The 16,223-nt window shown below is 34.5% G+C and overlaps 3 protein-coding genes across 3 annotated transcripts; 2 read left to right on the forward strand and 1 right to left on the reverse strand.

The window, feature by feature from the left end:
• Window positions 1–4,562: 4,562 nt before the first annotated feature.
• Window positions 4,563–7,803, forward strand: LOC107021309 (N-terminal acetyltransferase B complex catalytic subunit NAA20). Its single transcript, XM_015221947.2, has 6 exons — window positions 4,563–4,723; window positions 4,980–5,070; window positions 6,005–6,137; window positions 7,165–7,234; window positions 7,330–7,390; window positions 7,485–7,803. Exons 1-6 carry the CDS (start codon window positions 4,646–4,648, stop codon window positions 7,574–7,576), a joined length of 525 nt encoding a protein of 174 aa, XP_015077433.1. The 5' UTR covers window positions 4,563–4,645; the 3' UTR covers window positions 7,577–7,803.
• A 514-nt stretch (window positions 7,804–8,317) lies between these two features.
• Window positions 8,318–12,585, forward strand: LOC107021151 (alpha-(1,4)-fucosyltransferase). The gene is made up of 3 exons (XM_015221756.2): window positions 8,318–9,094; window positions 11,537–11,710; window positions 11,836–12,585. The coding sequence occupies exons 1-3, from the start codon at window positions 8,597–8,599 to the stop codon at window positions 12,403–12,405; spliced, it is 1,242 nt and encodes a 413-aa protein (XP_015077242.1). The 5' UTR covers window positions 8,318–8,596; the 3' UTR covers window positions 12,406–12,585.
• A 553-nt stretch (window positions 12,586–13,138) lies between these two features.
• Window positions 13,139–16,014, reverse strand: LOC107023880. Its single transcript, XM_015224713.2, has 2 exons — window positions 15,735–16,014; window positions 13,139–15,380 (listed from the first exon to the last, which is right to left on the reverse strand). The coding sequence occupies exon 2, from the start codon at window positions 15,265–15,267 to the stop codon at window positions 13,375–13,377; it is 1,893 nt and encodes a 630-aa protein (XP_015080199.1). The 5' UTR covers window positions 15,268–15,380; window positions 15,735–16,014; the 3' UTR covers window positions 13,139–13,374.
• Between the last annotated feature and the right edge of the window lie 209 nt (window positions 16,015–16,223).

Consider the following 16,223-nt stretch of genomic DNA (forward strand, 5'->3'; position numbering starts at 1 on the left):
TATAATATACTTTTCATTCTCAGTAAAAATAAATCATTTATCATATTTAATTTGTTATTTTAGAAAATCAAGAATAATTAGTTATTTATTTTCACTTTTACCATTAGTCAACAATATTGAGAGATATTGATAATGATACAAAAGTGATAAATATTAAATAGAGAAAAATAATGAAATAAGGAAAATTTAATCAAATTACCTCTTAGCTACACTACGTTCATATCAAGTGAATTATTTAGATCGTTAAGTCAAAATGATATCATAAAATGGTCCATACACTACTTGAAACATAGGTTTTCCTACTATAAATTAGTGATAAATCTGTACTATATAGAACATAGTTTTTTCACTCTTTTTTTCTAGAAAAATTCATAGTAAAAAAATAAATTTTTACTGAAATAGTAGAAAAGTTTTTAATTTTTCCATATAAAACATTTTAGTACTATTTTACACACCAATTAATCAAAATATCAATGAAATAATCACTAATTTATATTTTTTTTGAAAAAACATTAATTTTTAGTATAATTATATTTTATACAGATAATGAACCTGGGATCTAATTACAGTTTTGATAATATAATATAATATAAAAGCAAGAGGAAGCTTTTAATATTGGGAATGTTTGACTTGAAAAATAGCCAAATTATTTCCTTTTTCCAAATAGATTTATTTTGTCGGTCATTGAAGAATAAAAGAGAGACGTGATTAGTTATCTTTGCATTTAATGTCACAAAAAATTTCCAAATTGGTTCCAAAAGTCTAAAGCCATAAAATATAATTTGACATTTTTTATTGCCTTATACCCCATGCAACAATTTCCCATTTTATAACAATATTCTTATTTCATCATTATAATTTCCCATTTGATTAATTTAATTTTCTCGTAGCATAAGTGACATTAATAATATTATACTAATTTTTTTAAAAAAATATACATAAAATACACAATGTTATAAAGAGATCATAAATTCACGTGTTCCATATATTGGCGTTAAATTCGCCCATGACCCGATGTCGATGAGGCTACAAGCAAGGGTACAAAGTACTCCCTCTTTGTCACTTTTATTTGGCTACTACTCAATATTACAAGTACACGTTCATTTTTATGTGTTTAAATTAAAAATTTTAAAATAATTTATTATTTTATATCTATTATTAAATGTTATTATTTCCACCATTCAGATGACTTATAGCTTGTTTTTTTGGGAATAAACTGTGAAATATTATTACCATAAACCAGCCAAAGTTTCCATCCGTACATAGAAAGCATTAAAACATGTACTCAAATCACCCTAATAATAGTAGTTGCGATATAATAAAATTATTCTTTTATCTATTGCTTACTAAACCAAATATGAACGAGTAAAATAAACAGAGGGAGTACAACTTTTTAAAGTATTTAAAGATCAAATTATTTAAGAAATCGTTATTCTTTCCGAACAGTCGTGTTTTTTTTTTTAAACAAATAAATTATTTTAATGTTTTGTTATAATAAACAGAGGTTGTCGTAGGAAAATGCCAATCCACAATAGCCTGCAAACTGCAACAACTGACTTAAAATTGATGGTTCGATATACTTACTATATATAATAATAAAGACCGGTGATAATATTTGACTATGAATTCAACAAAACACACGTAATTAAATACTCTCTGTCATCCTATTTAATTTCTATTGTATTTATTATGATGTTTGTTCCACTTGAAAAAAAAAAAGGATCCTATGCTTGGTGCTATGTCAGGTGCATTATTGTTTTAACATTTCATTTCAACAATTTTAGATTAATATCTAATTTTGTGACATTAATTAGCTTAGTTAGAATTAAAAGATTTATAACTCATAGGTCGATCAAGATATATTAATTATACAAAAACATGTTATTACAAGAAGTTAAAGATATATACACCGATCATAGTGTAAATAGTCTTTTTACACTTTCAGTGTATACAACAACTTGTAATATTTACTAATCATAAATTAAGCATGCAAGATCATGTTAGTTGATGATTAGCTAGGGTTTATTCTTGTACTATTGAATGAGCTAGACCTTGCTAACATGGCGATAAGCCGGCGAAATGAGGATTCATCACAAGGAAGAAGGATTATATTGCCATTATCAAAGCCATATTCTTCAGCAGCCTTATCAAGCAAGTTTTGGAGCAATGGATTCTTCAAGTAAGATGTAGGCAAAACAAATCTTTTCATTTCACTTCCAACATACACAACAAAATGCCCTTTTGGTGTTCTTGATCTAATTCTACCTTCATGATCTTCTAATTTAGTAGTACTTTTCTTAGGCATTATAAAGTTTGAAAAACCATATATAGAAGGGTCTATTTATATAGTGTAACAAGTGCATGTGCTCATGATATGAGCATATAGTATATTTTTTCTCTTTCTATATTATATGGGTAGAGAAGATAAGGGTAATAAGTACAAAAGGAGTAAATAAGGAATGAGGCCAAAATGTGTGACTGATGGAGTGATCATGTCCATGCAAAATGGCTAAATAGGGTTGGGGAGAGTCTAAGTTTGCTAGGGTTTTATTGGTTATTTGATGGATGCAATGGTTCTGATCTCCATGCAGGGAAGAGCTTCAGCAGAAGCACATGGTGTCAGGAAAATTCATATCTTCCTTCCATACCCTAATCTAGTAAATTCAAATGCATCCATTCCTCTCTACTTCTTTGTGTGTGTCTCAACCTCGATTATTAGTTGATGTTTGTGAATTTTGAATACTGAACGACTGTATTAGAAACATATATACTTAGCGCATATATATGCCGAATACAATCTCATAACTACAACGTCGAGCTTCAAGACTCAAACCCTAGGTCTTGCTATGGGATTACGGTGTACTCATTTAGCATAGAAACTCAAACTCATGTTCATATAGGCGTGTGCTAAGGCTCAAACTTCACGTCCTATCACAAAACATTACGTTACGATTCCTAGGTCATTATTATATCATCATGCATTGTGCATTGGAATCCGAACCTAACAGCCAATGATATTCGAACTCAAATTCAATGTCTTTTATCATATGTTAGATGTATATATGTACTAGATTTGAATATATATGATGATGTCTAATTAATTATTATTCTCATGGTCATCTTATGCATGGTAAGTTGCAAGTACATGCTGATGATTAGGTAAACACAAGTACAGAGCATGCAATAGCATGAGATCCCTAATAAAACACTATTCAACATGTGTCAAAGACATGCTAATTAATTAATCCAATCACCCAAAACTAGCTAGGAAGGTAAGACCTAGCTAGCTAGTTTCCTTGCTTGTACTTATTTCATCTAAAGCATTTTTAAATTATATTATTAATAAAAATCGCAGGAAACTTCAAAATGATATAAGTTTAAAAAAGTAAAAGATATGGGACGTAGAATTGAATTTGATCATGATGTCTGTTATTATCGTCATGTTAATTTCAAGACCTCTCGTCAAGAATGAACGAATATACTTACTAGCTATCATAACCCCTTGATAGTTTTTATCATCTATTCTAAATTAAAGACTGATGGACGTACTGTGTAGTGGTATAAATTCAAGAAACAAATGATGCTACTGTTCAGAAATCCTGTTTTTTTTTTTTCTTCAATGTGTGAACAAAGTAGAGAAGAAACAAGGTAAGGAGGGATGCAGGCAGATTAAGTGAATGAGAGGGAGACCAAATTCGGTTAGTTAGTTATGGGATGTTGACTGCCATAACCAAATGTTGATGATATTTTCATATCATAAATGCCAAATTGCTAGGGCCTTCCATTTCCTGATCAATAAGAGTATGCAACTAGCCCATCTCCTACAGGATAAGATAATTTATATACAATTCTACTCAAAATTTCACCTAACAACATATACACACACTTCAATTTAGACGTTTGTATAATATAATTTGTATTGTGTAATTTTGTATATATGTTTAAAGTTCACATATTTCTGTTTTTGTTTTAAAAATTTGTACTTTTAAGTTTATATAAAAGTAGCTCAATTATATAAACTCACCCACGAATTATACAAACGAGGAAAGTAAAATTGTACCTACAACCTGTAAATATGCAAACTATAATTATGGAATATAATTAAGTTTATGATAGTGACTCTTTGCGATAATTCTCCATAAAAAAACTTATGTTCCTTGTGTAATAGCCTGCAAATAATCGCATTAGACAAGTCTGACACGACAGATTCGATTCAAGAGGCATTGAGATGGAATGGATCACACGGATGATCACCCACCAAACCAACTAGGTCATCATCGTATAATACTTATGTTATAAACTAGAGTTTATTGTAAAATAACAAGAACATTCCTTGTTATAGCCTGCAAATAATCGCATTAGACAAGTCTAACACGACAGATTCGATTCAAGAGACATTGAGATAAAATCGATCACACGAATGATCACCCACCAAACCAACTAGGTCATCATCGTATAAAACTTATGTTATAAACTAGAGTTTATTGTAAAATTAAGAAGAACATTCCTTGTGGGCCGGGTGTATGCTATTTTGGGCCGTCATGCTCACAAAGGGGCATCGGTGGTCCATTAACTGGTTATCGCCCTTACAGATTACCAGAAGAGTTCCGTAGAGAGAGAAAGAGACGAAGAAGAGAGAGAAAGTATGACGACGATTCGTAGATTCAGCTGCAATGACTTGCTTCGCTTCGCGTCAGTGAATTTGGATCATCTTACTGAAACTGTAAGCCAATTGACCCTCTCTTTTTCCCCTAAATTTCGTTTTTTTTTGTTTGTAAATGATTAACGAAAACTGCTTAGTTAGTAGTTTTTTTCTGAATTAGAAACGAGTTTTAAGATGATTCTGAATGCCTGTTTGAAATTTGAAAGGAGTTTTAACATGATCTGTAGTAGTGTTTTGTGAATTTTGGATGAATTTTAGCATGATTTTTAGTGCCTTTTATGTTATAATTAAAGATGAGTTTTAATATCTGCTGCAGTTCAACATGTCATTTTATATGACTTACATGGCAAGATGGCCGGATTATTTCCATGTTGCAAAAGCTCCCGGCGGCCACATCATGGGATACAGTGAGTTATTCCAGTGTAGATTTTAAAGTTCATCACTTTTTTGGGGATTTAAGCAGACTACTGATGATTATTTAATTTATATACAGATTGAGTAAAGTAAATTAGAAATATCAAATATAAGCTTGAAGGTTTGACTAAATGCCTTGGTGGTAGATAGGAGCCAATTAAGTAGAAAGAGTCTAGAGTCCTTTAAGAATACCGAAAATCTGAAGATCAAGAAAAAATTGTAAGAATTGAAAATAATATGCCTAAAGCTCTCCCCTAAATCTTACCTTCTTTTTCAAGAGCAAATTGTTTTCTAAAGGTGGATGGAGGAAATGGGATTTTCTCGAGGAAGATTCTTCAGCATCACTGTTTGATGCAGGTTATACATTAACTTTGACTTTATAGCTTCTTTTTTTTTGTCATATAGTTGGCAAAGAATTGATTGAATTTAGATCAAACAATAGGTTGTAGCAAGGAATGGCAAGGATAAGCATTCTGAATTTCATTTCTCTTTCAAGAATTGGGGATGGAAAGTAGATTTCATGGGCTGGTGTAGGCGGATTTCACTAATTCTATTCCCCTAGATGCTAACACAATGTTTCTGAAAATTTCCAGCAACAGATCCTAGGTCCAAGGCAGATGCAAGTAATCATTCTCTTATACTCCCTTCCGTGAAGAGGTTTCATTTACTCGTTGTTGGTTTTTCTTAAAAAAGAAAATGTCGGACTTTATTGGTGACAAAGTGGTTAGAATGTAAATTATGTTTTTGGCACCGGCTGGTGTATTCTGGCCTCTTCATGGGCGACAAAGTGGTTAGAATATCAATTATGTAGTTGTCTTATTATGGCTACTGTCTGGTGCATTTTGGTATGTTATCAATGTTTTGAAAAATTACTCTTAAGAAAACATTTGTTTTTTTTTAAAACTAATATCTAGCTTATGTGTACAGTTATGGGAAAAGTTGAAGGGCAAGGTGAATCTTGGCATGGTCACGTTACTGCAGTAACTGTGGCTCCTGAATATCGGAGGCAGCAATTAGCCAAGAAATTGATGTACCTGCTGGAAGAAGTCAGTGATAAGATGTAAGAACCTATACAGTGTAACAACTGTGGCTCATGAACTCTGGTTGCATTATTCGAATTCATCTTTCCAAATTTATCATTTTGTTGTTTCACCGTTCTTTTTTATGTATATGCTTGCAGATTACCACAGAGTTGTATTTAATTTTCACCTGGCATGAGCAGTTTGTTTACAGTTTTCCCACTTGTTTGTTTTAATCTAGCTTGTGGTTTGTTTCACTAGACCTCCTAAAATCATGTTACAGACATTTCTACTCTGGTTTACTTCCTTGTATGTTATTGTAGCTTACAGAAATTGTGTAGTTACATTGTGAATTCTGCTCATAGAAGCTTAACTGATTTAATGAATGCATAGTAACACCATATACTTGTACAAGTACTGCAAATTTTGGGTCGTAAATCTATGCATGTCCTTTGCCTTTTTTGGGGAATAAATACATCATTTTAGCCTCCTTTCTTTTCCAGTTTGGTGTTACTGAAAGTGGTATCCTACTTCCCTTAGTCTTGTTATTCCAGGCATAGTTATGCTGAGTAAGTTTTAAGTTTTTTTTTTTTTTTTAAAAAAAAGTTTATGTTATGAAGTTACAAGGTTCAAAAAAAAAGTTATGTAAGTTCGTGTGACGGCATAAAAGTTGAGTGTGAAGTGATACAATTAGATCAGTTTCATCTTAGCAGAAATTAACCTTGTGGAGCTCAGCTTTGTTTTCTTTCTCTCTAATATTCTTGCTACTTGGCTTCACCAGTCTTCGCGTGATAACATGAAGTATAATATGACGGAGTGTAGAGTGAGATCAGTAACCTTCTCTTCTTTTGAACTTCCTAGAAGAGTTTAGTTCTGAACTTTGTTCTATTTAAACTATAACGGGCTAATTTGATCAAATCACTCATTTTGTGTGATGGTATAAAGTTAGTGTCAGGCTAGAACAATGACATTTTTTGTAAACTTTGCCGATGTTTGTGGCTACTAGATCTTTATAATTGTGTGATATGCTGTCCAAGCTTGGCACTAAGGTGGACTTTATTCTTGTAGCGATAAGGCTTACTTTGTGGACTTGTTTGTGAGAGCATCAAACACACCAGCCATAAAGATGTACGAGAAGGTAGTAACCTTTCCTGAGATTAATCTTGTTGTAGTTGTATCTTGATGGATATGTATTCTTGGTATTAATCCTGTTAACTGTTTCGTCTTTTCCAGCTTGATTACGTAGTATATAGGCGAGTTTTACGCTATTACTCAGGGGAGGAAGATGGTTTGGGTAAGTTGCTGCATCTTACTGTGATATAGTTTCCATTTGCATTTTGCTCTATGATGTCACTGTTATGACCATTGTTTCCTGTTTGCTGTTTCAGATATGAGAAAGGCACTATCGCGAGATGTAGAAAAGAAGTCTATCATCCCTCTTAAACGACCGGTAACTCCAGATGAATTGGAGTATGACTGAGTCAGTAAGAGTTGTTACCCCATGTAATCTTATCTTTCAAGAAGCTAAGTTTAGGTATCGAGAAGTCTTGTCTAGAAATGTATGAGATGAAGGAGTCTGGGTTCTTTATCTATAGTACTCTTGTGCCATTAAGTACTACGCATATTATGTTTAAGAACCAAGTGCTAGAATTTCTGGCCTTGTGTATGTTCTTTTAATATATTAAATTGTTTAATTTTTGTGACTTATTGAACTTTTTCTATAGTTTCTAAGTATGCAAATTATTTTCTTTTTTAAAAAAACTTAATGATCGTATGTTAAATACGCGATCAGATTTATAAAAAATTGACACAGAATTTGAACTAACAATGACAACAAACTCAATGTTATTCCATAAGTTAGAGTTTGGACCTTACATGAGCGCCAAGGGTTCATTTGAACCTGCTCATAAAAAAAAAACTACATCGTATAGATGGGGTAGATTTTCTATATATTTGTTCATATACTATTTTTGAACAACCTAAATCAAATGTGAGAACAAGATACAAAATTGAACCAAATGAAACAACACAAGTAATACCATAATTGAAAAATATGATTATTAGACTATTACTTTCACTAATTACTAATCTTCTATCCTAATTGACTTTCATATAATTTTTTTAATTTTAAATCATTTTCTTATTAAGTTACAATAGACGGTACGCTGTTTAATTACCTCAGACTATATCATATAAATCATATTAGAAGCAAATTTAATTTTTATCATGGTGATTTCAAAGTTATCTTCTCTTTTTCCTGGTTCTTCCAAAATCCAAACAGTATGCTTATATTAGTCTTCCATGACAATATTAGGTCGAACAATCAAACAATTTTACTAATCTAACCACCGGTAGATGAAAACTGCTCCTTCAAGAATACCAATTATCAATCTCAGATCAATTATTTTGATAACCCCTTCCCCTCTCTCTCCTTGAGTGACCAAGGGAGGGAGAGAGAGAAAAAAAAAGGGGATTTTTTTGTGTATTCTTGAACTGAAAAATGCAATTGAAATCCGTCAACACATTTGCAATCACAATCATGTTGGGTTTTACACTTATCATTCTATTCTTCTCTGGATTTCTTGATTTCCCACTTCACACTTCTTCTTCAATCCCATCAACGAAAAATCAAATCTTGACCACCATCTCAGTTTCCGAGCCCGACCCTTTTAGTAACTTGTTGAGTGCTTTTAAGAAATGGGATTCTCAAGTGGGTTGTGCTAAGTTTAGGGGGAAACATAAAGGGTTATTAGGAAATGGGTTGTTGTTGGATTCTTCTTCTGGTTCTTTGCAAAATGTTGATGATGGTGAGTTGAAGTGTAATGAGCTAAAGATGGATCATGTGAGTGTATTAGTTAAAGGGTGGACTTGGATTCCTGATAATTTGGATAATTTGTACTCTTGTCGGTGTGGGCTTAGCTGTTTGTGGACTAAATCTTCGGTTGTTGCTGATAAACCTGATGCTTTGTTGTTTGAGACAGCTACTCCTCCTGTTGAGGTATTCTTCTTAATCAGTGTTAGCTCTTTTATCCAAATGATCACTCAACTAATTGTTATTATCTCGGAAAGTCATGTTTTATCAATCTTAGTATGACTGAGTTCTTTGTTTGGTAATCAATAGTGATAATGCATCTAGATAAACCTATGTTTCTACTTTGTGGTATTTCCTGATTGTGTGGATTTTGGTTCGTTACTGTCTGAGGCTCTAAACGTCTATAATCTCTAGGATCAATGTCAGCTTATCTCCAAAACATGACAGATGGAGACAAATGATATATTAGCCCGATAAGGCTAAGTAGTCGTTTTACACTTACATTAGTCCGGTGCTTGTGAAGGGCTTCTTATTCTGCTTAGTTACTTGTACGTCCGTGTAAAATAAATGATACATAGAGAAACTCTGATGTCATAGAACCTCATTTCTCGTTAAAAAAATGCAGTAAAATGTAAAAAGACGACTCATGTATCCAACACCCTACTAATTTGGGTTGAGGCCGGGTCGGAAAAACTTCCTTCAGCCTTGAAGGTATGCTGCTGGTTTTGCGCAAATGAAAGGATTGCTCCAAATAAAATTTACCAAAAGATCAATTTTGAACCTTGCTGGTATCTGTATATGATTTCTTATGCCTCACCAAAGAGTGATTAGATGTCATAAGATAGATGAGTGATATGAATTTCAAATAATTTGTAACCTAAAGGACGCAGCTTGTCTATTCCATCTACCTCATCTCCTTTTCTTATAAAATTAGGGTATGACGAACTCAAGCATTCAGAATGTTATGGGCAATATTCTATTAATAACTTAAGTTCCATTAAATGCTCTGAAGAAATTATCTAACCATGTTTAATTATGTGAAAATCGATATATGTGAGTGCACTAAGCATTTTGAATTATCTACTTCTTATCAATATTTTTTTGCTCATGTTTAGTTTCTTGTTAGTCTTTACAGTCTGGGTCCTCTCCATCCTAAATTGGGGTTTTGCCCTGTCATACTCCAGAAATACAATCTTGAAGCATCAGCTTCCTCTCCCCTGCAGCTCGTTGCACATCCTTATTGTTAAACTTCTGATGTTTTTCCAAAGCTAATCAGTGGAGCTTGCAGCTATGATTTTTCTTTTTTGCATGGAATGGAAAATGAAACCTTTTGGCCTTTAGTTTTCGGATAGACTAACCCTCAGCCACTTATTACTTACGTCGATACATGTCTCATAGACTATTGTTTTCAAATAGAACCTCAAAGCAGTGATCTTAACCAGCCAAATGGTTATCTTCCACATATAGTTATTAACATATGGAAAGAATTGAAAAAATAATAATTTACCCTTTACTTGTAAGTTGATTATCCGCTCTCTATTATTTTGGTAAAAGATACACCAGGGACCAGGCCCAAATGATTCATGATTCTTTCTTAGTTCAAATCTTATTTTTGTATAAGGTGATCAAGGCCTTTCATTCAATTGTGATGGAAAACCTAAATAGTTGTCTATTGTACTTGCTATGTTCTGTGTAATATTTTTGCTATGAATTGTTTCAACTTACCAATTCGTGAGTCATTGATACATTACTGTGAATTGAGCATATATTATGCTCCTTTTAGACCTATGCAAAATTCAAGTTCTTTATATTGGCTATATTTTTTTGTCATTCTGCACTTTCCTTTATGTTCTGTGATATAGCTATGTACTGTAGTAACTTGTTAGGAAGTTAAATGGGACAATAGTCGTTGGCAGTTTGTTAGGACATCAAAGATAGCTATTTTTTCTCATAGATGTGGAAGTACAGGTGGATAGAGGACCAAGCCTTTATTTGGTGGTCTGGCGACTTCTTCACTTTGTAATCTACAGAGATACTCTCCGTTGGACCTAAGACTTAGTGCCTAAGGTTTCACTTCCCCTAGTTGATTCTGTTTTGTGCAATTTAACTTCCTTTTTTCCTTTAATAATTGTATTTTGTATTATGTCCACATTACTGCTTCCGATGCTATTATTAGGGGATATGTGGGATGAATTATTCGTCCTAAAAGTATATTCTTTTGGTTTGTTATGGTTTGTAAGCACCCTTAGTCAATCAGTAAATCTTCCATTCTTTATTTTCTGGTCATGTTTACGTGGAACGCATTTCCTTTCTGTGAGAGGTTCATCATCTGAGAATTGCCTGATCAATCTTGCTTTCTTTTGACCATTATGATAATATTCTCTAGCGAAGTTTCTTTCTTAAAATGCGGAGTTTACCAGAGAAATAGTCTCTGTTGGAAAACATACTCGGATTCTATGAAGTTACACAAATTATATCTTAATAGTTGAATGGAGGGGAGATTACCTTTCTTCTTTGCTGAGAATCCCCATGGTAAATCTGAATTATGTAAAACTTTTACTGGTTGAACACAGTATGCATTCTTTTTCCTCACTCCAGCCTCCTCACAATTATTATTTAACTTATCAGAGACGCCGAGGTGATCCATTACGTGTATACATGGATCTTGAAGCTGGTAGAAAGAAATCAGGGTATGAGGATATATTTATTGGCTATCATGCAAAAGAAGATGTCCAGTCAACCTATGCGGGCGCACTTTTTCATAACAATCGGAATTATCACCTTTCTCCTTATAAGAACAATGTAAGTCAAAGGCCGCTTTGTTCCTTTTAATTTCCTGTACCACATTCAATCATTGAGCTTAATGATATTACGTACTTATTCTTTACAGTGCTTGTTGTAATCTCCAGTGATTTGTAAATTTGTAGGATACTCTTGTTTACTGGTCTTCATCACGTTGTCTTCCTCAAAGGAACCAGCTTGCCAAACGTCTACTCAGCTTGCTACCCTCCCATTCATTTGGCAAGTGCCTGAACAATGTTGGAGGTCTAGACAAGGCACTCTCGTTTTATCCTGAGTGTATCAAGGATTCTAATGAAGCACCCAAATGGTGGGATCATTTGCATTGCGCAATGTCACATTACAAGTTTGTCCTTGCGATTGAGAACACCAAGACAGAAAGTTATGTAACAGAGAAGTTGTTTTACGCACTGGACTCTGGTGCAGTCCCCATTTATTTTGGTGCCCCGAATGTCTGGGACTTTGTACCTCCACATTCAATAATTGATGGAAGCAAGTTTAGCTCTTTGGAGGAATTGGCCTCGTACGTTAAGGCCATTGCTAATAATCCAGTAGCTTATGCAGAGTACCATGCTTGGAGAAGATGTGGCGTGCTGGGTAACTATAGAAAAACACGAGCAGCTAGTCTGGATACCTTGCCTTGCAGGTTATGTGAAGCCATCAGTAAAAGAAATGGAAGAAATGCAAAAGCCTCTTGACTATTCAACAGCAAAACTACAGGGTACTAGGTTTTAAGTTTCATTATTATTGTGTACTTAGATCAACTAGTGTTGTTTCTAAACAGTGCATGTGTTGTTAGGATATAGACTAGGTAAAGTGGCTTGTAGAGATCTCAAACCCTTACAAATTAATACTACATAAATTTTGGTCTAACAAAATTGAGCATTCGATTTCCACCAATATTCTGTTCACAATGGCGTATTCTTGAACCTAGAATTCGTCTTGTCTCCAGATGTTAATAGTAGTATCAACGTTTTTTGCTGGTAAATTAACCTAATAGCTGGCTGACAAATTAGAGACTGCAACTGGGACACTATATGGGGAGTATGGATTAGGGTAAATCGATAGTTGGGTTGTTAAGGGTTGTCTCGTTTTCCGTTGGGATAGGCTTGGGTATCTGTGTTTCTCGTAGTTTCTTGTTCTTCGATTTAGAATGTTATGTAATGCTTCCCTTACTATTTTCCATGGCTTCATCACTTCTGTATTTTATGTGTCCAAAACTGCTTTGGGATGCGATTTTTTTCTTTTCTTGATTTGAGTTGAAGGTCTATCAGAAATATTGAAGCACAAGCACAGAATATGAACAATAAAGAAGCCTTTTTAAGAAACTCGGCACTGGAGACCACTGAACACTTTCTTCTTTTTTCAAGTATCCGGTATCTGAAATCCAAGCTTAAGATAAAATAATCACAACTATGGAAGAAGAGGAACCACATGAAAAAAGCTTTCTTTGATACAATTCGATGGGAACTCAATTAGCCATATAGTTTTATGAAGTACAAGGTACACAATATGTTCCTGATATATTCAAAGACAACTGCAGAACTGATGAGGCAGAGGCCAAGTAACAATCTCATGACTAAGCCATTACTAAAATACATACAGCTTGAGACTCTTTAATGAAAGTTTTCTGCATGAGCAAAGAAAGCTGGCAACTAACCAAGGATTTAACTAGGCAACGAGCATTTTTTCTGAGAATGTCCCAACATATGGCATCGACCACATTGAACGACTCTCTTTGGACGCTTGAAACTCTCTATGCGAAGAACCTTCTTTTTGGGCCTGCCAGGAGGACGTCGGGTTTTTGGTGGTCGAATTATAATATCAACATTTGCTCCCCCACCGTCTGTACCCTCCCCAGCCTCATTCCACAGGCTCCTATCAGGAATTGGATATATCATCTGTGAATAGGTTTCACGATAACTGTGGACCGTGAAACAAGGCTCAGCAAATAACTGGGCATTCTGCCCACAAGAGATAAGTGCAGCAGCAGCATGTGCACACGGCACACCAAAGAGTTGCCAACGGCGACATGAGCACACACGACTTCGTATGTCCACAATATTTGTCCTCTCAGTTGATACAATCTCAAATTCAATTTCATTTGCTCGTAGAACTTTATAGCAGCGAGCATCAGCAATTGCTTCTGAAATTCTCTTTTCAGCAGATGGCACGAGTATCGATGTCCACCTCATGCCCATATTTCGGCGATCATTAGACCATGATGTTACTTGTTGGCGGATGTGCTCCATCATCTGCACAACAGGAAGTTCATGACACTCTAGTGCCCAGTTATACAACACTTCTGTGATCCCCAGTGAAAAATGACCATATCGTAACCCTTCAAAAAATGCAACAGCCCAATGCTGCGGATTGTAATGGTGAAACCATTGTAGCACATCTTGTGAAATATCTACCATCTCGGAAACTTTGCTCTCAAATTCAGATGTGGTTAGTGCATACACTGCATTCCAAAAAATGTTCACTAATTTCGAGTTCTTAAATGTATCTCGAAAGTTCTCACTGATATAACGTAGGCAATAACCATGAAATGCATTTGGAAAATGAGTCTCAACTGCCTCAACCATACCAGCTGATCTCTCAGAAAGTATAGTAAGTCTTGGCATACTGTCCGTATTTACACCCAGAAGTTTGCGGAGCTCCGACATAAACCACATCCAGTTCTCATCACTTTCCACATCGACAACAGCTATTGCCAAAGGAAACAACGTATCATTAGCATCAACAGCTGCAGCACAGAATAACAAACCCAGGTACTTTCCTTTTAAATGAACTCTATCAAGTTCCAAAAGTGGCCGGCAAGCATTTAAAAATCCATAAATTGCTGCACGATATGAGATAAACAGTCGCTGGAAACAATTCTCCTGTCCAGTGGCAATTGATGCAATGCTCCCTGGATTAGTCTTCCTTATCTGTTCACAATATGCAGGAAGAAGCTGATAACCTTCTTCAAAGGTTCCATGTAGAGCAGCCATGCTGCGCTCCTTACCTCGCCATGCTTGCATATAAGACACAGCAACCCCATGTTGACTCTGGATATCCTGCAAAATCTCCTTTGGTTTATACTGAGGATTATCCCTCACCCGCGATTCAACTGATCTTGCAACCCAACCCACCGATGCTTGCTGATGGTGAAGGCTCTGAACCCCCTCACATGTATGCTCACCATGAAGAGTCCTTATCGTAAATGTAGGAACTCCTGGACATTTTGACACATGAACACGCCACGGACAACCCTCTTTGGAGCACTTAGCTATGAATCTACTCCTATCTGATTTTACTATTCGAATTTCAAAATGCAACGATATCGCTATCTCTTTCAAAGTCCTTCTACAAGTATCAACATCCGGGAACTCTTGCCCAATCGCTAAAGGCTGGTCAATCAACACACTATTCGAACTGGGTACTACTGTAATCTGCTGACCATTTGAATCAAGTCCTGATCCTAACATCTCACGTACCGATTCCAATACTTGCTCATTCGTATGAGACCCCGATCCTAACATCTCATCTACTGATACCAATACTTGATCCCCCATAACTCTAAATACCTTTCACCTTGTTGCTAAACTCAAACCATCCCTCCTTTCACTTCAACCAAATATTCAAAAATGGGTCACTGATAATTCACATATCACTCCAAATTCAGTATCTACCAAACGACAGAGGTAAAAAAAAACATCAAATGGGTATCATTCAAAACTCACCATCAAACCATCAAATTCAAATTCTTATGCTTGCATATACACATGATACCATCAAAACATCAAATTCAAATTCTTATGCTTGCATATACACTAATCATCCGTAGAAAACTATACATTTCCAAACTACATATCCCATTAACAAACAAAAAATGCAGCTAAAAAAAAAGCTAAAACTAGTACCATACAAGTCAAACTCAAAAACAATTATCACATAACACAAAAAATACAAAACAAACAACTATAACTCAATTCCAAACACAGAAATCCCAAAAAATTACAAAAAGGGTTTTCATGTTTACCTGAGATATACTGCTGCAATTGTTGAAGAGATCTAATTAGGACACAAAAGCTGGACACAATTAAAGAGCTGAGCTATATAAATGGATACAATTGAAGATGAAGATTATGAAGAACAAGATGAACAGTATAAGAAGGTAAATTTGATGAATTTGGAGGGCAATTGGAAAACCCTAAAGTTGGAAAAAAATATGCAAAATATTTTCTCACAACGGCGAGAGAGAGGGTTAGTTGGGGAATTATGGATACAAATATGTGACGTACAAACAGCAAATAGATGTAATGACATTTATACCCTTGAATTTCTTGGAATTTTTGGGATATTTTGGTTTAATTCAAGTATTTCATTTTTTGAAATTAATTGTTAGTGAAAATCTAGACTTTTTTTATAATTTATAGTAGGAAATTTGGATTCTACCGTTGAGATAGGACGAGTCAATTCAGTATACGATATTTGAAAAGTATAGCAAAAATTAAAGATGTTTCATTAA

This window comes from Solanum pennellii, chromosome 6 (genome assembly GCF_001406875.1).
Source record: "Solanum pennellii chromosome 6, SPENNV200".
In the NCBI taxonomy this organism is placed as follows: domain Eukaryota; kingdom Viridiplantae; phylum Streptophyta; class Magnoliopsida; order Solanales; family Solanaceae; genus Solanum; species Solanum pennellii.

Excerpts from the sequence above, each read along its gene's own strand:
- LOC107021151 (XM_015221756.2), top strand. The coding sequence starts at position 8,597 with ATGCAATTGAAATCCGTCAACACATTTGCAATCACAATCATGTTGGGT. Across the intron at positions 9,095-11,536 it reads CAGCTACTCCTCCTGTTGAG|AGACGCCGAGGTGATCCATT; the intron begins GTATTCTTCTTA and ends TTAACTTATCAG. Across the intron at positions 11,711-11,835 it reads TTTCTCCTTATAAGAACAAT|GATACTCTTGTTTACTGGTC; the intron begins GTAAGTCAAAGG and ends GTAAATTTGTAG.
- LOC107021309 (XM_015221947.2), top strand. The coding sequence starts at position 4,646 with ATGACGACGATTCGTAGATTCAGCTGCAATGACTTGCTTCGCTTCGCG. Across the intron at positions 4,724-4,979 it reads TGGATCATCTTACTGAAACT|TTCAACATGTCATTTTATAT; the intron begins GTAAGCCAATTG and ends TATCTGCTGCAG. Across the intron at positions 6,138-7,164 it reads GAAGAAGTCAGTGATAAGAT|CGATAAGGCTTACTTTGTGG; the intron begins GTAAGAACCTAT and ends TTATTCTTGTAG.
- LOC107023880 (XM_015224713.2), bottom strand. The coding sequence starts at position 15,267 with ATGGGGGATCAAGTATTGGTATCAGTAGATGAGATGTTAGGATCGGGG.